The following is a 24,961-nucleotide window of genomic DNA, read 5'->3' as shown; positions in this document are numbered from 1 at the left end:
TGTTCACACCCACATCCATGTGTCAACAAGCCTGATTGGTACATTCACTTTAAACCAACACACAATCCGTGGGATCATTTGATAAGCAAACGCTCTCAATTTACCCCCCCCCCCCTCTCTCTCTCACACACACACACACACACAAAACAAAAGGTATAAAGGTAAGCGTGTGTGTAAGTTCATCAGTCAAAGAGGACCGACTCCAAAAACTCTACTGTTCTCCGCTTTTCCTCTCAGCAAAATGTCTGGAGATTATTTCGGATTCTCTTTTCTGAAGAGAAATGCGAGAAACAGCACAAACACCATGGTCCTCGCCAATCCAGCAGATATCTCCGTCATTGTGATTTACTTTGTGGTTGTCTTGGCTGTCGGAATATGGGTGAGTTGTCCAATCCAGTTCAGCCACAGAATCTTACTTAACAACCTGGCTCAAAAGTGTTTAACTGCTGATCTGAGAATTTTTACATTTGAGAAAATACAAAAACAAATTTGTTAAAAAAATAAATCAATTAATATGTACAGAAAGTACACATTTAGTTAAACTAGATTCAATTGTGAGCGGTAACGTTGCTGTGGTATTTTTCAAGTTATGTTCAATGCTTCTGTTGTTTTTCGGCACTATTTTGATCAATGTTACAGTATATCAAATAAAATGTATCATAATTCAAATGCAGTGATTACCAACATTAAAATAGTGTATAAGATGTGTTGCTGTTTTCCATAGATGTATTGGTAGTCTAAAATGTGCCTTTGTTTTGCTGCAGGCTATGGTCAGCACCAACCGATCCACTGTGGGTGGCTACTTCCTCGCAGGAAGGAGTATGGTGTGGTGGCCGGTGGGTATCTTATTGCTCAGAATAAGACAGAAGGTCACACCCATATATACTGTAAAACGTATATTAGTCTATATTAGTCTATATTATACAGTCTTCTTCCTGCAGCGAGGGACATTATCTCTTTAGGAGACACATGCTGACTCATTCGTTTTATTTTCCTGTGTTAATGGGTATTATAAAACATGTGCTGTGTGTCATAATGGAAGTGCTTCATGAAACATTAACTTTTATTGGAATAAACAAGCATGAAAATTATCGGCTACTTATTTATTATACAGACTAAATGCCATAAAAGCATGAACAGCTGGTATCATTAATGCAGTCTGCAGCATCTCTTAGTTTCAATAGCGCAACAAAAAAAACAATGCACATGGCTGACAGATCTAACTCTGCTCTCCACAGATCGGAGCATCGCTCTTTGCCAGCAACATTGGCAGCGGCCACTTTGTAGGGATCGCTGGTACTGCTGCAGCGGCGGGAATAGCCATTGGTGGATTTGAATGGAACGTGAGTAACTGTGTCTGTGCCACTTGTGACACACCACTTCTTCCACAAACATTTGGTATCCTGTGACACAGTTACTGTATCTGTCAGGTTTCACCTCGCAGAGGACAAAAAGAAAACGATTTCTCTAAAAATGTGGCACTAATTATTGATTCTTTGTTTATTTGTTTGTTGTGTGTTTCAGGCTCTTATTGTTGTCGTCATTCTGGGGTGGATCTTTGTGCCCATCTACATTAAAGCTGGGGTAAAGAGAACATAAAGTCTTCATACATAAAACATATTTTTACCCTAATAAAACCATTGTGTTTATTTCCAGTTTGAGCCATGAAAAAGGAGTCAAACAAAGTAAATCTCATTAGCTGTGCTTGTCTTTAGGTGGTCACCATGCCTGAGTACCTGAAGAAGAGATTCGGAGGACAGCGTATTCGCATCTATCTCTCTGTGCTCTCCCTCTTCCTGTATGTTTTCACCAAAATCTCAGTAAGTTATTCTGACAGTTTACATAGGACATTTATTTTTCAACATTGTACCAGAACTTTTTTGTTGCAATTTATTGAAGTAATGCATCTTTTTCTTTTCTCTCCACTCAGGCAGACATGTTCTCTGGTGCCATTTTTATCAACCTAGCTCTCGGGTTGAACATCTACCTTGCTGTTATCATACTACTACTGATTACTGCAATATACACTGTCACAGGTCCGTCCACACAGATTCACGCACTTCCTTTTCCACTGAACTCATATTTTCCTCATGAACTGAAGCCAGTAAGTCTTATCTATATAAATGGCACCATGACTGGGGGGTAAAGTCTGCTTAAGGCAATATGTTGAAAAACACACACACACACACACACACACACACACACACACACACACACACACACACATTCTTATTGCCAAGGTTGTCTGTCTGTGTTGTGGTTAATTAACCATAGATTAAGATAAGCCTGGATTGAACTTCTCTTCCTGCTCTGTAGTCACACCTGAACTCATGTTTTACAGAATGAGTGGTGAAAGAGCACTTACACAACAAAACAATAACTTGATTTAATACTCTCCAGTGCATTAGTGACAATAAAATGTCCTGATTTTCAAAGAAGATTTTACAGCTTGATAACTTCACATGTTGTATCTCAGGTGGATTGGCTGCAGTGATCTACACAGACACTTTACAGACCATCATCATGATTGTTGGATCATTCATTCTTATGGGCTTTGGTAATATGACATTTTTCCTTTTTTTTTAAATTATTATTAACTACTATGACTGTTTGTGATGCCAGATTTTTGAAGAATATAAATCGCTGTAAATTGGTCTAACCTGCATTTGTCCTCAGCTTTCCACGAGGTGGGGGGGGGGGTTTGAGAGCTTCCAGGAGCGCTACATGGAGGCCGTCCCCACCATCACGGGCAACATCAGTGCAAACTGCTACGAGCCTCGGCCTGACTCCTTCCATATTTTCAGGGATGCAATTACAGGCGACCTGCCGTGGCCCGGCCTGGTGTTTGGACTCACCATTCAGGCCACATGGTACTGGTGCACTGACCAGGTCAGTAAAGCAAGTAGGCAGGACTGATTTGTGTGACCATTTCTGACTGTGAGGACACTTTGCTTCTGCTGACTTAATGGCAGCTTTTACTAACCACTGGAAACAATACAGTCATAAACACAAATTCATTCAATTGATTCCCTCACCTTTGTACACAGTTACACGCCCTTAAGTCGCCTGTTTTTTTTGACAGGTACTCATGCTGTCTGAGTTAGCTATTATTTTAGTTACACCATCGTGCACAACCGGAGACTGAGATCAAATTTAGAGAGAGCAAAACATTGCATCTCCAATGAAAAGCAGGTTGCGAATTGAAATGTTGACATGCAGCCCACAAAAATACATTACTTGTACTCTACTTTGTCTGTGTTCAGTTAACCGAAGACAATAATATGCCTCTCTGGATAACCCAGCAAACTATTTGAGTTGCACCTCAAACACAAAGTCTTTTGAAATCCATTACAACCATTTACACAATCATTTAACCATCCAGTCTAACATTCATGGTTCCGGTCATTCACTTTAAATCCTCTTGAAAATGTGTTTTGGTAAAAGTTACTTCTCTTGAATGTTTAACTCACTCTGTGGCAATTGATGAATGTTCAATATTTAATTAGATTTCTTGGTTCAAATAATTCAATTTTATCTTTATAGCCACAAATCATAACATAAATTGTCTCATAAGAAACATTAGGAAGCGAAAATCTCATCCAACAAGAAGACTTCTAACAGAACCAGACTCGGGTACATGGCTGTCTGCCTCGACCGGTCGGAGTGAGAGGAGAGTAGACTAAGACAACAGCGTAGTGAGACAATAAACAATACATACTGTGCAGGTTGGTGAGGCCAGTCACCGCAGATCAGACACCTGCAGCTCCGGAGACAAAGATATATGCTGGAAAAGCACAAACTGTTGGGATAGAGAGGACACAAAGTAAATGATATGCAATGGTGGCAATGCGACGTGTTTTTTATTAAAGTTCACTTCTACTATATAAAATATAGCTGTGCCTTATATCATGTGAACTCCTAATCTGAAAATTTAATTTTGTGAAATAAACAACAATAATATTTCAAAAGTACAATATTTCCCTTTGAATTGTTGTGGACTGGAAGTATTAAATGGCACAAAGTTTACAAAGTAAACGTTTTACTTAAGTATACTATTTGAGTAGACGTATTTCATTTCTTACCAAATGTTACTATTCTTTTCCCAACTGTAGGTGATTGTCCAGCGCTGCCTCTCTGCCAAGAATCTTTCTCACGTTAAAGCAGGTTGTGTCTTATGTGGCTACATGAAGCTGCTGCCCATGTTCCTCATGGTTTTTCCAGGCATGATCAGCAGGATCCTCTATCCTGGTAAGTGTGTTGAGGTCACGAAGTCTATAAACTTCAAACCATATCCACAGACAGGATTTAGGTTAGGTTAGGTAGTCACTTTATTAATCCCCGAGGGGAAATTATTTCGCTACAGCAGCATACAGGAAGCAATAAGATAATAATAGAATAATAAAAAAGCAATAAAATAGCAGTAAAATAGCAGTAAAAAATATAAAATATAAAATATAAAATGCACAGTATATACAGTACAGTATATATATCTATATATATTATATACAAACAACCAAGAAACAGTCAACAGTGTTATTGTTGTGTGATGGATTTTGCCAGAAGTGAGTTATTGTACAGTCTTATTGTACAGGAGTTGGATATTTTTTAACATGCTGATTTTAACACTTTAATCTAGATGTGGTGGCATGTGTGGACCCAGCCGAATGTGAAAAACACTGTGGTGCCAGTGTAGGCTGCACCAACATTGCTTATCCTAAACTGGTGCTGAATGTGATGCCCAACGGTGGGTAGCTTAAGACCTTTGTCTTATCAGCGGAGTACAAATTGCAGCCTCTTCTTTGGAGCTCCCTCTTTTTCTCTCCCCAATCTGTTCTTCCATCCATTTCAGGTCTGCGAGGTCTTATGTTGTCTGTGATGATGGCCTCTCTGATGAGCTCCCTAACATCCATCTTCAACAGTGCCAGTACTCTCTTCACCATGGACATCTACACAAAGTGCCGTCGCTCCGCCAGCGAGAAGGAACTCATGATTGCTGGCAGGTAAAACACAATTTTTGAGGTTGTGTTCAATATGATTTCTGATCATTGTTTAAATTTGTGACTACTACTGTTTGTGTATTTCAACTCTCTATAGAGTGTTTATCTTAGTCCTGATTGGTGTGAGCATAGCATGGATCCCTGTGGTGCAGTCAGCCCAAAGTGGTCAGCTCTTTGACTACATCCAGTCCATCACCAGCTACCTCACTCCACCCGTTGCAGCTGTCTTCATGCTTGCAATCTTTTGCAAACGTGTTAATGAGCCTGTGAGTTGCCTGCCTACATATATCTATCTGGTAGTTTTTGTGGCCTGACAGAATCTTTCACACATTTTGGATTTGGATAGTCCCCCTTGCCAAGAGTTAGAGAGGATTCATACCAGTGTAATTTCTGAGCAGTTGATTTTGAGGCTGGATCCAACAACTGGCTAGCTTAGCTCAGCATATGGATTTATAGACATATAAATGTTGAGCAAAAGTTGCCTAAATTTCGCCTACAAGCACTTGATGATGTTGAAGTCAAGTGTTTGTTTGGAAATCTAGTTCCATTACATTACATTTCATTGAGCTGACGCTTTTATCCAAAGCGGCTTACAATAAGTGCATTTCAACCATGAGGGTACAAAACCCAGAACAGGAATAAAAAAAACACAATTTCTTCAAGAAAGCCAAACTACAAAGTGCTATCAGTAAGTGTCATTTTAAGCGCTACTAAAGTTCTACTATTCAAGGTAAAGTCGGAAGAAGTGTGTTTTTAGTTTGCGGGGGAAGATGTACAGAGTTTCTGCTGTCCTGATGTTGGTGGGGAGCTCATTCCACCATTTAGGAGCCAGGACAGCAAACAGTCGTGATTTAGTAGAGTGTTTAGCTCGCAGTGAGGGAGCAACAAGCCGATTGGTAGATGCAGAGCGGAGGGAGCGGGCTGGGATGCAGGGTTGGACCATGTCCTGGATGTAGACTGGACCCGATCTGTTCACAGCACGGTACGCAAGTACCAATGTTTTGAAACAGATGCGGGCACCTACTGGTAACCAGTGAAGGGAGCGGAAGAGCGGAGTAGTGTGAGTGAATTTCAGGAGGTTAAAGACCAGTCGAGCTGCGGCATTCTGGATGAGCTGCAGAGGTCAGATGGAGCTAACAGGTAGACCTGCCAGGAGGGAGTTACAGTAGTCCAGACGTGAGATGACCAGAGCCTGGACCAGTTCTAACAATGGTGGTGGTAAAGCTAAATGAAGCGATACAGACAACTGAAGCGATGCTAGCAAATATCGAGGAATTGAAGCGGGAGTAATGAAGTAATAATGCTTGTATCCTAACCATTACTTTACAATCTTGGAAATGGTCATTTACCAACATGACTTTGCACTCTGGTCACATTGGAGGATGGTCTTTGTTGTTTACAGCTTGGTGAGTTTTGGCGCAAAACATACGTCATATGGCGATCAATGCCGATTGGTTAAAGGCTGCTCCAATTGTTTAAAAATGAACTGGAGGTCTACACCCGTTAGGATACAATGAGTGGAAACCATTGCCAATAGAGCGTGGCCAGACCCGTACATTCTTAAAGTGAATTTGGCTCTGGTTATACCAAACTATCTATTTCTCATTTTACAGAGGAGTTCTGTGTCTGTCTATTTTCTTAGTTGGGATCAGTAACTTCCATGTCTCCGCTGGTTGCCTGGCAACTACTTCTGCCCAAGAAATAGTGTAATACATAAATGTAGCGTTGCTAGGCATACATCCCAAAATGTCAAACTATTCCTTAAAATACAACCTTCTTACCACACATTACTGCACTGGATGCAATTGGTGTTTTAATGTATTGTTCCTGTCTAAACCTTTCTTTCTTTCCTCAGGGTGCATTTTATGGCCTCGCCATTGGCCTGGTAATCGGCCTGATCAGGATGATTGCCGAGTTCATTTATGGGACAGGCAGCTGTGTTAACCCCACTAACTGTCCCACGATCATATGTGGCATTCACTACCTCTACTTCTCCATCATCCTGTTCACTCTCTCCTGCATCATCATACTGGCAATCTCTTTCATGACCAAACCCATCGACGACAAGCACGTACGTGACCGCTGAAATAAGGCTCGATAAATCATGAATTTCCCAAGTGTAACTTCCTTTACTAAATTATACAGCTGTATGCAAAGGTTTGGGCAACACTGCAAAGTCCATATTTTGTTGATTTTTGGAGGGAAAACAAGTAAATACAACTCATTATGCAAATACATTACAGCAAAAACCTCTTTTAAAATGTTAATGCAATGTTACTTTTTATGTCAAGACCTTATAGTCAGTGATTGTGGCATGAACAAATGTTTGGGCACCCTATATTATTACATTACATTACATTTAATTTAGCTGACGCTTTTATCCAAAGCGACTTACAATAAGTGCATTTCAACCATGAAGGTACAAATTCAGAACAACAACAATCAAGAAAGTACAATTTTCTTCAAGAAAGCCAAACTTCAAAGTGATATATTATCAGTAGGCTCTTTAGTTGTTGGTGGACTTTGAAGAATGTTTTGGGTCTTTGTTCTGGTGTAGAAACCAGACTCTTTTCAGTTTCACTTTCTTGATTGACTACATGACATTTGCATCCATTATTTGCTCATATTAAGTGGAACACATTCTTTCCTCTATTGGTGCACAACCACAAAGCAGAATATTTCCACCCCAACGGTTGAAGGTGGGGTTCTGTTAATCAAATGCTGCGCCACTTCTCTCCAAATACACCTTTCATAATTGGGCTTCATTTGTCCGCAGCACTTGTTTTTAAAGTGACAATGACTGCAAATGTTGAATTTTGTGATAAGGTCGAAGGTGAGGTTTTCTTCTCATTACTTCTCTATATTATACCTGTTTGTGCATTGATCCTGCAGAGTGGAACGACGCACCACCATCCTGGCAGCTAAACTGTCCTGCCGCCCCAGTCACCCAGGGGTTTTGCTTTAGTTTTGACAATTGGCAAGGCAGAAAGTCCAAGCAATAAGTCCTTTGATATCTTTTGATAGCCTTTACATGCTTTGAAGACATCAATTAGCTTTCCCAAATCCCTTTCTGAAAGGAGTCCATGCTTGTTGAGTCACAGAACGTTTGGAGTCTTTATCCTAATTCCTAATTCCTAATGACAACTCCTGCCTTACAAGTCCTAGTCGGCCAATTAAGGCTTTATGAGTTAATGAGAGTGTGACACTTTAAAAGTGGTCGTATACCCAGAAACATTTGAAGAAAAGCTCAATCCCGTGTGTGTTTATAGTTACTTTTTTCACTTTGAAAATCAACAAAATGCCATTTGCCCAGAAGTGCTCTAACTTGTACATCATTCATTTTAAACTGTTTTGTCTTGTTTGATTAGTTGTATCGACTTTGCTGGAGCCTGAGGAACAATACGGAGGAGAGGGTGGACCTCGAACAGGATAACTGGGTTAATGACGAAGACAGCAACAATATGGAAATAGATGGTAATGATGAGACATACTTAGATATGCCGTACAGTAAAGATGCAGTCATATAGGTACCGTATACAGATACAAGCAGCTTGTCTTCACTTAACTCTTCTGTTCCAGAACCAGAGGAGGAACCTGGCTTCTGCAAAAAAGCAGTGATGTGCTTCTGTGGACTGGAGAACAAGAAAGCCCCCAAGCTGACTGCAGAAGAGGAGGCAGAGCTGCAGAAGAAGCTCACAGACACCTCAGAGGAGCCTCTATGGAGGAACATTGTCAATGCCAACGCCATTATACTCCTGTGTGTGGCTGTTTTCTGTCATGGATTTTTCGGTTAACAAAACTTGTGTGAGTTTGACTGCTCCCGAATAACCTATTCATATTTTACTGACAGGATTTTATATGAATGCAATTTAAAGCAAAGTGGACGGTGGCCCTCAAACCAATTATGAAAAAGATAATACACTTGCATACCTTTTTACCATGTGTCATTACTACTGTATGTACAGTACATTGTATATTCCTACTGCATCTACACAGGACATACAATATACTTTTGTAGCGTATTTGCCTTTTTGGTCAAGTATTCCCGGTATTTTGATGAAAAATTAGTCAACCCTACTGTAAAATATTAACCAGCCAAAGCATGCAATACACCTGTCAGTCTACTATAGGGTTCCGTGTCAATGTCACACTTTTCACCTGACACTAAACATATAAATGCTTCTTTTTTGCATCATGGACTGGTTTGCATGCTCTGAATTGTTAATTGGACTGGTTTGCATTTTCTCATTACGTGGGCTCAAAGGCTTTAGTGTTGTCATTCCTTAAATCTATGCACCTTACTGGAGGTTTTCTTTAGTGTTAATAAAAACATCTCAGGAAGAAGGGGTTGTGAATTACTTGCAGGCACAGTCTGACAAACTTTACTTCCCTCTCGTGGTTTACTGTTGTTTCAGTTAGAATTGTAAAATACAGTTTGTGCTGCATCTTATTAAACTTTCCATTTTTGAAAAATCTTTCTCTTACTGAGGTAAATCATACTTGTATTTACTTGTTAAATAAATGTTGGATGACAAACACACATGATCGCTTTTTAACATACCAAACAATGTGTGAGTTATTCCCAATAGGACACACTTGTCTTATCACTGACTGTGTAACTGATTGACCGCTGTTGAATGATTCATGGTTTCTGCCACCTGCACATTTTTATCCCTGTCATTTATTGTAATTTTTGTAGTTACCCCACTGTCACATAATGCTGCTAAAATGGGTAATATTGTCTCTGTAATATTGTAAAGTCTTGACTTGACCAGGTAAAGTGCTCCGAGATGATTTGGTGCTTTATAAATCAAATTAAAAATGCATTGAAATCTGCTCATTTTGCAATGCACTTATCTGTTTGACTCGTGTCTGGCAGGGATTCTGCTGTCGTGACTGTGTAATAAAAACAGTCAAAGGTCGACACAGGCTTATCAGAAGAAACCTTTTAGTTTTAGTGCTATAACCCAAACGCTATCTGTTGGCCATCTTTACCCACCTCGATGAGTAATAAAGAGACCAGACATGTTTGGAATTCTTTGCAAATTGCAAACAAAAGACTGAGCTGATTCTGACATCATGCAGCCTGTAGTTTGACAGTGGGTCATTGTTTGAAGAGGAAGAGCTGAAACTATATAACTATAACTATATATATATATATATAACTATATATATAAAACTATATATATAGTTATATATATATATATATATATTTATAAAGAAATGTCATCAATATTTTCATTTTGTTTCAGCTCTTCCTCTTCAAACAATGAAGAAAACAAACACCAATTCCAAACATGTATGTATGTATATACATACATACATACATACATACATACATACATACACACACACACACACACACACACACACACACACACACACACACATATATATAGTTACAGGGAACATACCCTAACACTAGGAGCACTTTAGTACTTACAGCAAAGGACTGTGAGTGATATTTGCCTGACCATCAATCCTAACGAGTCCTACCTATATATCAAAATAAAGATGCTGATTATTGCTCCACAAATTATGCATGATTTAAAAAATTCTTAACTAAATCAGTGCGTCGCGGACACAGATCCATCAAGTATCTAACATAATTAGCTTCACAAAGGTATTACTGTATGTAGACTTCATTAAATTGTACAATTTTATAAAGTGAATCTCCAGAAGAATTATTATTTAAAAGTATTAAACAGCAGAGTGCTCTGTTAAGCACTTTTTGTTAGAAATCACAATCAGTGTTACAACATAAGCAACATGTAAAAATAGGGTTATTCAAACTGCGGCCCGAGGGCTGTATAAAACCCCATTAAAGATGCCTTTCTGGGTACTGTTTCACTGTGTTAACCTTTAAAAAAATGTATACCGACCTACTATAAGCATCTCGGGTCTGCTTGGAATTGTTTTGATAGTAACGTTAACAGATGTGCGTGATTAGTTTATTCCATGTACTAATATATCTATTATCATGAAGAGTTATTTGTAGTCATTAATTGACTAAATATTCTGCGCAGCCCTCGAGCCCACAGTGATCTTCCTGTACGGCCCTGTTGCTGTTGGGTTTGAATAGCTCTGATTTAAAACATGAGGTCACGCTACACATTACAAGATGGCTGAGACAATGTCGCCTCCTACTGGCATGAGAGCCTCACTACATGTGAAAAGCAGTGACATGATACTTGCAGGGAAGAATTTAAAAGATGTTTAAGCTACAGTTAATTGGACTTTAACAGGACATATCTGCCATCAAACTTAACTGTTCAGGAATGATAGTCCTTAGTGTGGCACGGAGTATTTACAGGGCTCCTTTATGTGTGTACTTTACTATATACATCCTAATAAAATATAACAAAAACTGAGGCACTGAGGTACAGTCCAATTGTATTCTGATTGGAAAAGTCATAACACAAAAGTAATAATTACTCAACAGATCAAAGTAAGAAGTCATTACTTTTGCTACTCAGGTGCCTTTACGACAACCACACATTGCATGTTTGTGTTTCACACAAATTAGACATTTAATCAAGCTGCCTGCCCACCTGCATTTACAGTTATTTACTGGACGTCAACAGCTAGTTTCACTTGAGCCTTTTCTGTGGAGCATATTTATGTTCCCAAGTTCCTAAGTTCTCGAGTTCCTATGTTCCCCAGTTCAACCCTAACTGGGAAACAACTTTTCCGGTTCCAATTATGTGGTACATAGAGCTAGGGGAGCGTAGGACCCTGGGAACATGGGAACGACTCCCTTGGCTGCACGCAGCTCTCCAGACATCCTTGTCACCACAAAGTTCACACACACACCCTGCAACTCTGAAGAAAGCAGGTGATTCATGGTCTTTAATTAACACAATGTATGGGGAGCAGCATTTCTCTGCTTTTTGGAGGTTAGCACTAACAGCCTCTGCACTGAAGTAACACCCGAGCACACTGTCCACCAAGTACGGAGACAAAGCTGCATTAAACTGATTCAACAGTAACCACGCTGAAAATAACCAAACTGTTTAAAACAGTTGCTTGTTGAATTTGAAATTGTCATCCCAGTAAGACCTTACTTCCCCCTTTAGCATTTATACACAGTGTGTGAGTATCTGTCAGAACTTATAACTTCTTATATGAACACATATTGTCACGCAACAATCATATGGATGGCCACAGGAGGGGCGTGACATATCATATCGTTCACGATAATACCGGTATACCGCTATATAAAAAAAACCTATATTTGTGAGAAATGCAATTTTCCGACCAGTTGACGTAATGACGTCATACTGTTGTGCAGCGGAAACGTATGAAATATATTTGCAGCTTATCGAGCAACAAGCATGGCTGAAAGCCGCAGTATTCTTCAGGTTTTCAGCACAGTGCGAGTTTAATTGACGGCCGCTTTCTCCGACCGCCGTTCCTCCAACTGTCGTGTCTGAGTGCTATACACCGGGCAGCTTCACACACAACGGAGCGCACCGGACGCTCAGGTGAACGACTAAACTGTTTACGAAACAAAAGTGCAAGAAAAGCCCCAAACTACATTATGAATGGGCAAACATCAACGCTAACCTTAAGAAAATCAGGCCTAAACATTGTTGAATCTGCTGACAGTGGTGAGGAAGTAATTAGAAGCTCTACAGGTGATCATGGTAACACATAAATCTTTTACACTTATTTTGTTTATATTGTATGTTATTGAAGTTATTAATGAAATATTGTTCAGTATTTTGCCATATCATCAAGAATGTCGTTCTCGCAAAAATTCTCAGATATACTGTGATATTATTTTAGAGCCATATCGCCACAGGAGGAAATATCGCCACAGGAGGAAATGCTTTAATCAACACGTCTAACAACAACAATAAATTGGTTTAAAAATCTATATATATGTTTATATCCTCATTTCAAGTGCTAAATGGGAGGACTTAAAGCAACAATATTGTAAAATTTCTGAGCTAGAGCAACAGCGGGCTCTGTGGCCACTAGTGGTAATCACACAAAAACATAATTTCAAATGCGCACAAGAAATAAATTAGACCGAGTCAAGATCCACCGCTCGCTCCTCCCCAGCTCGTCCAAATATGTTCACTTCTGGCAACAAAATAACAAGACGGAGATGGACGAAATCAAAACTCGAGACTTCAGAACGACAGTTAACAAACCAACCGGTGACGTCATAATTGGTTGCCGCTTAGTGTAGTTAGTCACTATAGTTGTTACTTAAAAACATTACAGTAACATGTTCTAATGTAATTAGTTACTGCTAACTTGTCATGAATTTTCTAAGATACAGAAAAATATTGAATATGATTTTTAACATGAAAATAAACGAGAGATACCAGAACGTAACAGAAAAATGCACCATCAAATGGGGTTTGAGGAACCTTCTACTTGTTACTTCAATAATTTGGTGAGTACACACTTTGGCTCCTCGTCAAACTTCCAGGAAGAGCAAGTTTATATCGAGAACTTACTGCTCAAACTCCCCCAAACAGAGTCCATTTGGTGTTCAGAGTTTCTGTTGTCCTCTGCCCCAGTGTTGTATTTGATACCTATATTATGTAAGCATATCCCTCCTACATCGATTAAAAATTCACATCATGTTTTTTCTCCTCTTTGATCTGAGGATTAGTTATTGGTCAGCATGATAGCTCGAGCAGATACAAAACGTATTAAAATCTTTGTTATGCAACGTCGCTGCATGTGCAGATCTGTGGAGGGAGCTTAGGATGCTGCATTCAAGTTTCTTTATAGAAACCAAAGAGTCTCAAATTTTGCCGTTTTTTTTTTTTTTAATCCTTAAGTCTTAAAGAGGAATTAATACAAGTGACGAATCTCCGCTGTGTTGTTTTAAGGCCCTGCTAAAACAAATACATTTCTGAAAACATGAATGAGATCTTTGTGGTCTGTGATGAATATGATGGATTTGTTTTTCCGAAGCTTCCAGTCAGCAGCTTGATGCAAAGTTAATTTGTGAGCGAATTTATGCTTTGTTTTCCCGTCTCAGACGCGCTGCACTGTGCAGATTAGATCTATTTACACCGGCTTCCTGTGTTCCTGGCTTCTGTACTTAACCGTATGTGCAAGTGTGTGCATACGAGGTATGATTCATAGATGCTCGGAGGGCTGTGCGCGTGTGTGTATATGTGCATGTGTGTGTGTGTGTGTGTGTGTGTGTGTGTGTGTGTGTGTGTTTAGATGGGGGTGTGGAAAGGGTGGGCGGGGGTATTGTCCTCATTGGCTGAAATATTTTCTCTGGCAACGAGCAAACGTGATCCTGCCTGCAGAGGCACTGCAGTGTGTGCTGCAGCGAGGGAGAGTGAACGAGAGGAAAAGAGAGGCAGTGTGTTTTTGAGAGTGAGAGAGGGAGCGAGAGAGCGAGAGCGAGAGAGAGAGAGAGAGAGAGATTGTGTGTGTGTGTGAGAGTGTGCATGTATGTGTGAAAACACTGCGCATGTGTGACGGTGAGGCGCACCGACTGGAGCAGACGGAGGAGGAGAAAGAGCAGTAATGAACGGCAGCTGAGCCAAGAGGAGAGGTAACAGCAGAGGAGAGGGAAAGAGGGAGAAGAGAGGTTTACCTGAAGACCAGAAGAGAGAGGGAGGGAGGCAGGGAGGGAGGGAAGGAAGGAAGAAAGACAGAAAGAGAAGGGGACATTCAAGAGACGCAGTACAGAAGCTCGGGTTGCCTGCACAGAATAAGCTGAAGAATTTGAGAGAAGAAAAAGGGATGGAGAGAGGGAGACCAGAGGAAGACGCTCAGTCACAGCTCTGAGGAGAAAGAGCGAGGTTGGGAGAGTGAAGGACAAAAGGTACCAGCGAGAGGAGGCGAAGAGGGACATGATGTATCCACCTTGCAACGGCTTCCTCCATCTTCCATCTCCCCCATCTTTTGCTCCCGCCGCCGCTGCTTGATGTTCGTCCTTCCACGATAAGACGGACGGGAGAGAGCATCCTCCCTCTGGTGAGACGTTCACTCGAGAAAAAAAAGGGGCAGAGCGGCTTTGTTTATCTTCACAGAACAACACAGACAGCAAAGATATCAAAGCAGAAACTGGAACGGGAGCGAGGAGGCAAGACAAGTGCGTAGGAGACAGGTGAGGATGAAACGAGGCTTTGAATCCGTTTCATGGTGAAGACAGCGAGCTTGTTCGGTGTGTTGTGAATGTGTACCTGGACAATCTGAACGTTTCAGCTCTGCGCGCTGTGGCTCCTTGATCTTTCATATATATATATATATATCCATCTTTATGCGAGCATGACATAGGCAGAGGTCGTCTCTGCTTTTTGCTTTGTTGTGTTAAGCTGGGATTTGCACGGTTGTTGCATCATGACGTCCATTTTGCAGACACGCGCAGACAGATATATGAATGGAGACACACATGTATGCCGCCAGAGACACACACCTGCACACCTGCTTATCTGCACAGACCATACACAGTGGTTGGAAACTATGAATAGAGCCTGATGATGTGTGAGTTTGGGTGGAGATGCTATCTTGAGGGTTTCCTGTCTCCGGTGGTTATGACATTTGACAGACCTCTGCACAGACAGAGAGAGAGAGAGAGAGTGTGAGTGTGTGTGTGTGTGTGTGTGTGTGTGTGTGTGTGTGCACGTGCGTGTGTGTGTGTGTGTGTGTGTGTGTGTGGAGGGAAGGAGGGCGGGGGTAATAGGAACAGGGCAGGAGCGGCCTGTTCTGTAGTTGTCAGCAACACTGAGGCATCTCCATATTGGCCATACATTGGCGCTGCAGTGAGAGCGCTCGGCACACCATGCTGCGATTGCATAACTGCTGCACCCCTCCCACATGCAAGGCATCGCACAAAAAGCCGCTCCATCTCGCACGGTCCAAACATTTCATCCACCTCGCTTCTGTCTCACATACGAGTCCCTCTTGAGCTGACGGCAACAGCATCGCTGTCGATCATAAACCTGTGCTGAGACGAGCCTCTTTATAAGAAGATCCAAAAAAAAAAAAAATCAAAAAAAAAAAAATCAATCAAGTCGCTGCTGTTATTGAAGAGCTGGGCACTTGCCGAGCTTTTCCCCTCATAAATCTTCTATGAAGTGTGTGTCAGGGAAGAGCGATGCTGCTTATGGCTTTTTTATGTTTCTCCCTGTGTGCAGCCCTGCCATGTTGCTGAGGGAGCTACACAGACGAGAACAAAGAGCACTTGGCTGTAATGAATTGCGAGGCAAAATGGCCGATGTCTGCTATGAATGACAGCGGGCTGAATTATTAAAAACAACACCTCGCCACACGCACACTGAGCACTTCCTGCCCATGCAAAAACACAAACACCAGACTGCAGTCATGCAGTTGACTGTAAATATGACAGATGGATAGAAGCAAACATCACATGTGGATCTAAATCCTGGGTTTAATATCTAGTTGTATTCAAACATTGGCATTAAAATGACATTATCTGCTGTATTATGCATTTAAAAGGCACCCATAAATGATTGTAAGCACTATTCATACACTAAAATAAAAAATATGCAAAACTATATATATTATCAAAGATTTGTATATTCTGACTGTGCCAAACAAATAAAAAACATCATGAACATAGAAACGAGAAGGACACACAGGTGCATCTTTCATCTGCTTTTATACAGCACCAAACTTAATTTGTTTTCAAACTGTAAAACGTACAACTGAATCTCTGCAAACCCCATAATTCACAGAGAAAAGCTGCAGCCAGTGAACATACTATAAATCTGGGGATTTATCTTCAGACCACGCTAAGGTCATAACATAATATTCCGCTTGGGTCCGAGCGGAGACGCGTCGATGTGTTTTTACCAGCCGAGGTATGAATGTGGATACAAATCTCAACATAGCTGGCATAACTGACATACTGCTGGAATGTGGCGTCGGGGACATGAAGACCTGGAGCCTCGGTTCATGCCCAAGATAAAGAGAGATGGATGGACAAGCACGAGGGAGAGACAGACGGACAGAGACAGACAGATTTCCACTGAGAAAATGAGAGGCAGGCAGGCAGGCAGGCACTGCCTTTATGACTCATTCAGAACATGGTGCCCTTCTCCTGCACTCCGATCTGCACAGGTGGAATCTATCCAGTGTGATCATGAGTACCAGGGTAGTGTGTGTGTGTGTGTGTGTGTGTGTGTGTGTGTGTGTGTGTGTGTGTGAGAGAGATAAATACATGAGGGAACACAGTGTGAGTGTGATATGATAGGAATGTTCTCAGTGTGTGGAGTTGTGTGTGCTTTTCTCTCTCCTTTCAGGTGTGTGTCAGTCTAATCAGTCATCAATAAATGTACCGTGACATTCACATTTAAAAATATTCATTACAGGAGGTTCACATCGGCCCGTTATCAGTTGGTCGGTGGGTCCACAGGAATGTAAAGGGTGGTGCCCTGTAGCTATGTGATGGGGAGTCGTCTGAGGGTGAGAATGTTCGAGGATCTGTTTGTGTGTGTGTGTGTGTGTGTGTGTGTGTGTGTGCGTGTGTGTGTGTGTGCGTGTGTCTAAAATGTGAATGCAGCTCTGTGTGTGCTTAATGGTATGAGGAATTTGCTGCTGAGGCAGCCTCCTCTAACATCTCTGTGGTCAGCTCTCCTCTTCCTCCTCTTGCTTGTGATGATGAGGTCAAATGCCTGCCATGATTTCATTAGTGTAATAATTCCTCTGTAGGAAGATGATCCAGAGTTATGTACACGTACACACACACACACACACACACACACACACACACACACAGTCAGTCTGTGAAGACTGTGGGGAGCTGCAGCAGTTTACACTGTGTTAATATGGTGGCAGGGTAGAAGATGAGCTCCTTACATAACTGGAGAGGGCTCTGTCGATTAGGAGGAGGCTGCGCCACAAAGCTGGCCCATCAGCAGACAGCCTGCATCAGTTATCGGCCCTTTTCATAGCTCTGTCACCAAATTAGAGGGTAATTTTAGCTGCTTCATCTCCCCCAGGCTCCTCAAAGGCTCCTCGTGCAGCCTGGTTGCTTTATCAGCTTGATCCTTATCATTATCAGACAGATGTATTTTTACAAGCTGTTTATATAAATGAGTCTGGACATGCAGGATCTTTTTTTGATTATCAATTATCTGAGCCCAACTGGATAATTGAGACTTCATAAAATATGATAATGATCTATTGGCTATAGTATTTTGTGTTGTTTTTTTTGTTTTTTTTATACAAACGTAAAATAAAGACACAGATTCCCTAATGTGTTTGTACAACACCCTCAACATATTTCTATTCTGTGCTTTCCGATTATATATGACAGCATATCTTTATCTTTGCTGATGTCAGACTAATTCAAAACATCATTTGATATGCTCATTATCAGGCCTGAAACAAAACAAAACTTTGCCCGAGTAAGTGCAGTTTGAAATGGACAAAATGTAATTCAAATAATTAAATATCTGATCAAAGAATAAATAAACAGGACTAAGAAGCTGACCAGACTTCAGCAACAGTGAACGTTTCTAGCTGCACTTCATCACCAGAGGTGCATATCAATATTTAGGGTATGTGGAATCTACTAACAAAAAGTACTTTGTCCTTTGGAAATAAATTCCAATATTTAGGCTTCATCTTCTCTAATATGAACCACGTTTTCGTATTAAAAGTGCAACATTTGGTCGTTTAAAAAGGATTAAATAGTATAAGCATTTTTTTTTTTTAGCCACAGCATTTACTATACAAACGTAGGCTGTATTTGGACAGGCCATCCACAGATAAAGTCACTCGGTCTCCACTTATTTCACGTTTTTCAAACCAATTTTGTGGACACCAACCTGAGCTCCGTGCGCTTCTCTGTCTGCAGCCAGCTAGCATCCACTGACAGCATGTGAGGCGTTTAGGGAACACTAGTTAGTTGTAATCGCCGAGCAATAGAGTTCATGTGAGACATTGAGGGAACATTGCTTTGTAGCGTTAAGTGGTAATTTGTACGTGAGGCGTTAAGGGGACATCTGGAAATTGTACCGTCGAGTTCATGTGAGACATTGAGGGAACATTGCTTTGTAGCGTTAAGTGGTAATTTGTACGTGAGGCGTTAAGGGGACATCTGGAAATTGTACCGTCTACCGATATACCGCATGTGAGGCGTTTAGGGGGCATCTGGAAATTGTAGCTACAGAAAACCGCCTGGGTAACACTCTCCCCCTTTAAAGCGCATGGAAACTACAGATATGAACTGTAATTTGTAATTATCTTTTATAATTTATAATTTTCTTATCTTTAAGAGATTAAAAAAAATATATTTTAAAATTTAAAAAAATGTATCATTAAAGAACCAGTATAAAAGTCAAAGTTTCAGTCCAGGTGTTGAAAGATACTATAAGCCACAGTCAGTTTACTGTCTAACAATAAATAACTAAATGATCATATTGTGTTTTTGAAACATCCAGAGGAAGGAAGGTACTTACTTAAACTGTAACAGAATAAGTTGCACACATATAAAACATACATCCTATATAAATATTGTGTTATTAATCTATCCATGCCACACAGAATTTGTATCATGATATAAAACTAGATCGTTTGGACAACCTTCTTCTTTTTGATAACGTATTTACCGTGAAGGCTATCATTCATGAAGATTATTTCTCTTGCATAAATAGCTTCTGGAAGCATTAAGCATCGCTGTCCAAACATACCAAAACTGAAGAAAACAACACGCTATTTTATTTTTGTTGCTCACGCCCAGCCTCATGAAATGTGCATGAATGCCTACTGTGTGTGTGTGCAAGAGGATGAGAAAGAAACAAAAGCTATTTTGGGAGAAGCGTTGCAGCACTGCAGTGCTGGACGGACACATTTGGTGAGATTGTGAGTGATGCTGGCAAACAGCTCTGTGAGTATGTCAACAGATTAATGAATAAAGAATAAATGGGAGAAACAAATGTCCACGCACTCGCCTTATATGGCTCATTGCGTCACGTGAAAGCAATGGGCTAAAGCACTTCTGCCTGTTAGGTACATCTTCCTCATTCGGTGTGAATCTTCAGAAATGGTTGGGGGCAGGAAACCACAGAGAATTGCACAGATAAACAAACCATAAATAGAAACCAGGACCTGAGCTTTGTTCCCTCTCTTCTCTCTTTCTCTCTCTCTCTCTCTCTCTCCCTCCCTCTCTCTTCCTCGTCATGTAGGTCACCTCCTCTGTTCAGTGTTTTTTTTATTCCTCTAATGAATCATCACTGTTGACAGCTGCGCTGAGAATGAAAGATGTGTCATCCTCCCTCGTCTGCTATTTGGCAGCTATTGTTTTGGTCAAGCTAAAGATTTTCATCCGTGCACTTCTTCTCTTTCACAAACCCACATACAGTATGACACAAACCCTCCATGCAGTGTGTAAACTTTTCCTACGCACGTTAGCGTCGAACCAACGCAGCTCACAAGATGACAGAGTGTTGACAGGAAGCAGTAAGAATGACAAGAGCAAGGCTGCAACTGTTTCACAATCACCTGCTCCGACCGCACAGTGGGGCAAGCTGTGGCTGCTAATGACTTGTCATCTTCATTTACTGGTTTTATGTGCAGTCAGTTTACACAGCAGATTACCTGCTTTTGTTGTTACACAATAGGACTTTTTAAAGGTTCTCAGAGTTCTTTAAAGGTGCGGGGTGGTAGATTTTCACAGCCCTGACACAAACATATGTTTATATAATCTTTTACAGTCATTTTATTTGCACTAAGAAGACAAAGAAAAATAAATTTGATGAAATTCAGTCTAGTTTAATGAAGGTTTTGGCTTTCTGGTCAAAATAATTATTCACAGTGATATGGTGAACGAAAAATCACTTAACCTCAGCATTTCTAAGATTCTGGCTACAAGCATACATTTTTATGTACATGTGGCAGATTTTATTTCAGACTTGTACATATAGCAACACAACGAGAAAGTTCAAACATATAAGGAAGGAACAAAAATCTGTCATATGGTAAATACACGTGGATAAATAGAAGTGGAGTGGCCACTTTGTTCCACACCACTTTATTCAGGCCACACCTGAACAATTAAATATTAATCAGTAGAGCAACTCTGCCATCTTCACAAAGCTTATAACGTTCAGCTTTTGGTGACATTGTTGGAAATCATGAATACAATTTTACTGTATTAGTGTTTGTAAAGACTTCAGTATATGTATTTGGTGGGAAATAATATTTGGGGGGAACAATGACAACCGCTGGATCTCAGAAGAGTCTTTTTCTGTAGTTTTGACGCCCTCCAAAATTCATTTTAGGTGGTGCTCAAAACATATTGGGTGCAGCACTTAAGCCTTATAATGGAAGGGAAAACCCTGCTGTATCTTACAGGAATGCATTTTACTGAGAGGTGCAGCATTTATGTATATTTCTAAAGATATAAAATAACACTGAAACTATTTCATGTACCTCTTTTCTGTTTCCACAGGTAGATGGACCAAAGGAACCCTGAAACACGTTGGGTTCTGAGAAACTGAAAAAGGAAGACAAGCACAGAGGCATACTTTGAGCTGCAGTCACTGTTTCTGCTTCGTTGGGAGGGCTGTCTGAAAGTCCAAATAAAAACCGCCCCTTCACTCCCACCTCTGAGGAATTCAGGAGCCTTGGAGTTTGAAGGAGTCATTCTAACAGCTTTCGGGAGCATTGTGGGACACCTCCCAAAAAAAGACCTCCTTCCATTTTCTTATCAACAAGTCACTGAAAGGGTCACATAGGGTCACCTAACCAAACTGGACCAAGAGCAGAGAGAAAAGCTAAGGGTAATATTTTCTTTCTCACGCACTCAAGTCAATGTGTAACACACCCTTGGTCAAAAACAGGAAGCAAAGTAGCGGTTCGAGCGAGAAACAAGTTGAAAGTCTCGTTTAAGGAGGGAGTTTTCCTCAGGAGGGCACAGGATATAGTTTCAGAGAATACCTCTTGGACCTTTTTGAACTGCCTATAATCAACACGCCAATCTATGAATGCAGAAATCCACCAATCTGAACTGTATGTATATATGTGAGCATCTGTGTGCATATGAGATTATTTATTAGTGTATCACTGAGTGAGAACATATCTCTGTGCTAAAGTCAGTCCTTGTGTGTGTATCTATATTTCAGTAAATAGCCATCAGAAACAGCACAGGAACATCAGCATAACTGAGTTGAAACAACGGAAAGCTACCTTTAAGTTGTCAACACTGGTCGGATAGTGTAAGCTGGACTGTTAAATCATCTGAACATATAAACTGTGACAGAATAAGAGCAGATTGTGTTGCTCTGGCTGAGCTCCTCTATCTGTCTCCCCCTCATAAAGACTCAGGCTGATTGTAGCGCCTGCCAGGGGGGCTCTCTGAGGGAAACATGGAGGCAACCATCCGTCCCCATGTCCCCTCTAATGGCTGACTTCAGAGAAGGACTCCAATTTTTGTCCCCGTGTGCAGAACCAGGCAGGGTTGTCCAGCGCTGATTAGAGACGCAGCCCCTCTCTCTTCCACCTCAAAAACGTGCGAATGTCCTGCCTCAGGCGTCAGCCCGTCACCATCCCCATGGACACCGTCAAGATCATCCAGTCGGAGAAGTTTCCCAGAGAGTGCCCTGTGCCCGTCACCCAGCCGCGCTATGCCCCGCCCCCCAGAGTGGCGTGGGACGGCGGAGGCGAGGGCGAAATCATCGTCAACCAGGCCTGCAGCGACCTGACACTGGACATATCGGTGTCTCCCAGACCGATGGTGTCTTCCCCGGCCCCCTTGACACGCAGGGAGCAGAGCTTCCTGGCGCAGCGCAAAACCAGTGCCAATGAAATCTGCTACCACCAGTTCCACTACAAGATGGAGGACGTCATCGTCAACCAGTATGTGCTGCGCTCGTCCTCCACCTCGTCCTCCACTTCTTCCTCCTCCTCCTCGGGACCCGTCATGCCCTGCGAGCCACTGGACTGCCCCACCTGCGGTCACACTTACAACTTTGCCGGGAAGCGTCCGCGCATCCTCTCCTGTCTGCACTCGGTGTGCGAGGAGTGCCTGCAGATCCTCTATGAGTCCTGTCCCAAGTACAAGTTCATCTCCTGTCCCACGTGCCGGCGTGAGACAGTGCTGTTCACTGACTATGGCCTGGCTGCTCTGGCCATTAACACCAGCATCCTGAGCCGCTTGCCCTCTGACCCCAATGGGCCCGTGCAGTGGGGCGGGGACGCTGACCGCAGCTGCTACCAGACTGTGCGTCAATACTGCCAGTCAGCCTGCACCTGCCAGATCGCCAACCCCTTGTCCTCCTGTGGCATCATGTAGACAAGGGGGGCCACTGCAGGCATGACTCGACGCTGCCCCCCACCACCACCACCACTCTTTTCATCTATAAGCTCTACCCTTTCTGCCAACCCCCCTTCTCTGACACATACAGTAAATAAATCCCTCCATAGATGTTATCTCTATATATTTAATAGCACAGATGGATGCTGTGTGGGACTAATGGATGCCAGATGGTTCAATAAATAGTAAATAAATGTATTTTATGTATGGACTGGAATCCTATTCACCCTCTCTCGTTTGGTTGGACGTGTTTGTCATTGACATCTCTTTACATGGGAATGCCAGGGGAGGTCTGTCCCCCCAACCTAGGTGAATAAAGATTAAATAAATGAGAATTAAATCTGTGTGGCCTGCACTTGTTATCTGTCAGTGCTCTGAGTGACTACGGCTGCACACAACTGGCTTTTCTTTTTCTTATTTTGAATCCTGCTCTATGACACTTTAAAAGCCATTTTAAGAAGTATATTTTGCTGGTATTTTAGTATTTATTTTAGCACTTTTTGAACGATCAGTATGTCAATTTTGCTGCTCGGGGTTTCTCAGTTGAACCAATAACAGTAGATGGATGATGTCTGTTATTGTGAAAAATGAAAAAACTATTTTTAAGCTTGCAGTCAGCGAGGGCTTCTCACTCACCTGCTGAACCTTACTCCCTATGTCTTATATTTAGTTATTTCTCTGCTTCCTTATGTGATAATGGTACATGTAATTTTTTTTTTGTTCATTTGCAATGTTGGTGATGAAGCTCAGCGAATTAGAAGCAAAACTCCACCGAGTCCTTAGCTGCTGTAGTTAGCCAGTAGCCAACCTATCATAGCGCCAACTTTTCCCCAGACAGCTCCGGAGCGTCCAGCAAGCCAAGGTTGGCTGGGTGTCTGTCCGAAGGAAGCACAGCCCTGAGCAGAAGCCCATAGTTCCCCACCAGGCAATTTGTGTTTATAACAGGTTCTCCGCTTTCAGCAACGCACCCGCTGAAAAACCAACTGTGAGTCATTCCTAAAAAAAAAAGATCCCAATGGTGCACTGGCGGAAACTAACTGACCTCCAACAGTTCATAACATGCCTCGGAAAACGTATTATTAGCCACATGGTTGTTTACCTGTCACGTAACACGCACACAAGATCACCGTCTCTATGTCGTCCTGGCGTGTCACAAAACTCTCTCCATCTTACAAATGCCATTAGAATGTTTACCTTAATTTTAGCTCTCATCGTCTTGGGTCGTTTGGTTCACCCCGGACGTTTGCACTTTATAGGGACATCTTTGGCAAAAGAATGCACAGGAAATGGCAATGAAAAATTGTGCAAGCAATACATTAGCTAGTTTGCAGAGTCCCTTCCTTACTCAGGATATGATATGACGCCACTGACAGGCAATTTAGTGAAACTACAGACTTTTATGGGTATAATATTGTTGGAAACTTGTGGGATAATGTAAGTATAAACTCAACCAAAGATAGGTTTTGTCTTTTTTTTTTTTTAATTTTCATGTGGAAAAGTTTCATACTATGAAGGGATAGTTTAAGGGGGGGAATTTCCCCAAACATAATTACTGTTCCTTACATTTTGTGCCAAATTCTTTGAAAAATTCCAAATACTGATCGGCTCCAGTTTCGAAAATGTGAAAATTTACTGATTTTATTCTGTTTTGTATAAACTGTATCAACAATTTGAAAATGTACTCCTAATCACTGGA

At 41.5% G+C, this 24,961-nt stretch overlaps 2 protein-coding genes across 3 annotated transcripts; both read left to right on the top strand.

Moving 5' to 3' along the window:
- The first annotated feature begins 238 nt into the window (after nt 1–238).
- slc5a1 (solute carrier family 5 member 1) lies at nt 239–9,779 on the top strand. The gene is given in 16 exon segments (XM_069159692.1): nt 239–379; nt 765–836; nt 1,239–1,343; nt 1,525–1,584; nt 1,716–1,820; nt 1,931–2,036; nt 2,477–2,557; nt 2,677–2,693; nt 2,695–2,889; nt 4,113–4,248; nt 4,637–4,744; nt 4,850–5,000; nt 5,095–5,263; nt 6,853–7,068; nt 8,366–8,471; nt 8,577–9,779. Coding segments are annotated over 16 exon segments (1,980 nt in total). The 5' UTR covers nt 239–241; the 3' UTR covers nt 8,792–9,779.
- Nucleotides 9,780–14,309: 4,530 nt separating this feature from the next.
- Nucleotides 14,310–23,609, top strand: rnf208 (ring finger protein 208). Of its 2 annotated transcripts, none has more exons than XM_069164023.1 (2): nt 14,310–14,957; nt 21,403–23,609. In XM_069164023.1, exon 2 carries the CDS (start codon nt 22,468–22,470, stop codon nt 23,242–23,244), a length of 777 nt encoding a protein of 258 aa, XP_069020124.1. In that variant the 5' UTR covers nt 14,310–14,957; nt 21,403–22,467; the 3' UTR covers nt 23,245–23,609. The 2 variants fall into 2 exon arrangements, with proteins under 2 accessions (XP_069020124.1, XP_069020115.1); XM_069164014.1 differs by having other exon boundaries at nt 14,310–15,090.
- Nucleotides 23,610–24,961: the final 1,352 nt, after the last annotated feature.

This window comes from Embiotoca jacksoni, unplaced genomic scaffold (genome assembly GCF_022577435.1).
Source record: "Embiotoca jacksoni isolate LCO1_2020_lvr unplaced genomic scaffold, fEmbJac1.0.p SCAF_10, whole genome shotgun sequence".
NCBI lineage: Eukaryota > Metazoa > Chordata > Actinopteri > Embiotocidae > Embiotoca > Embiotoca jacksoni.
Note: the sequence above shows the minus strand (reverse complement) of the source record. Positions and strands in the feature narration are given on the sequence as shown.

Coding starts and splice junctions, on each gene's coding strand:
- rnf208 (XM_069164023.1), top strand. CDS start 22,468: ATGTCCTGCCTCAGGCGTCAGCCCGTCACCATCCCCATGGACACCGTC.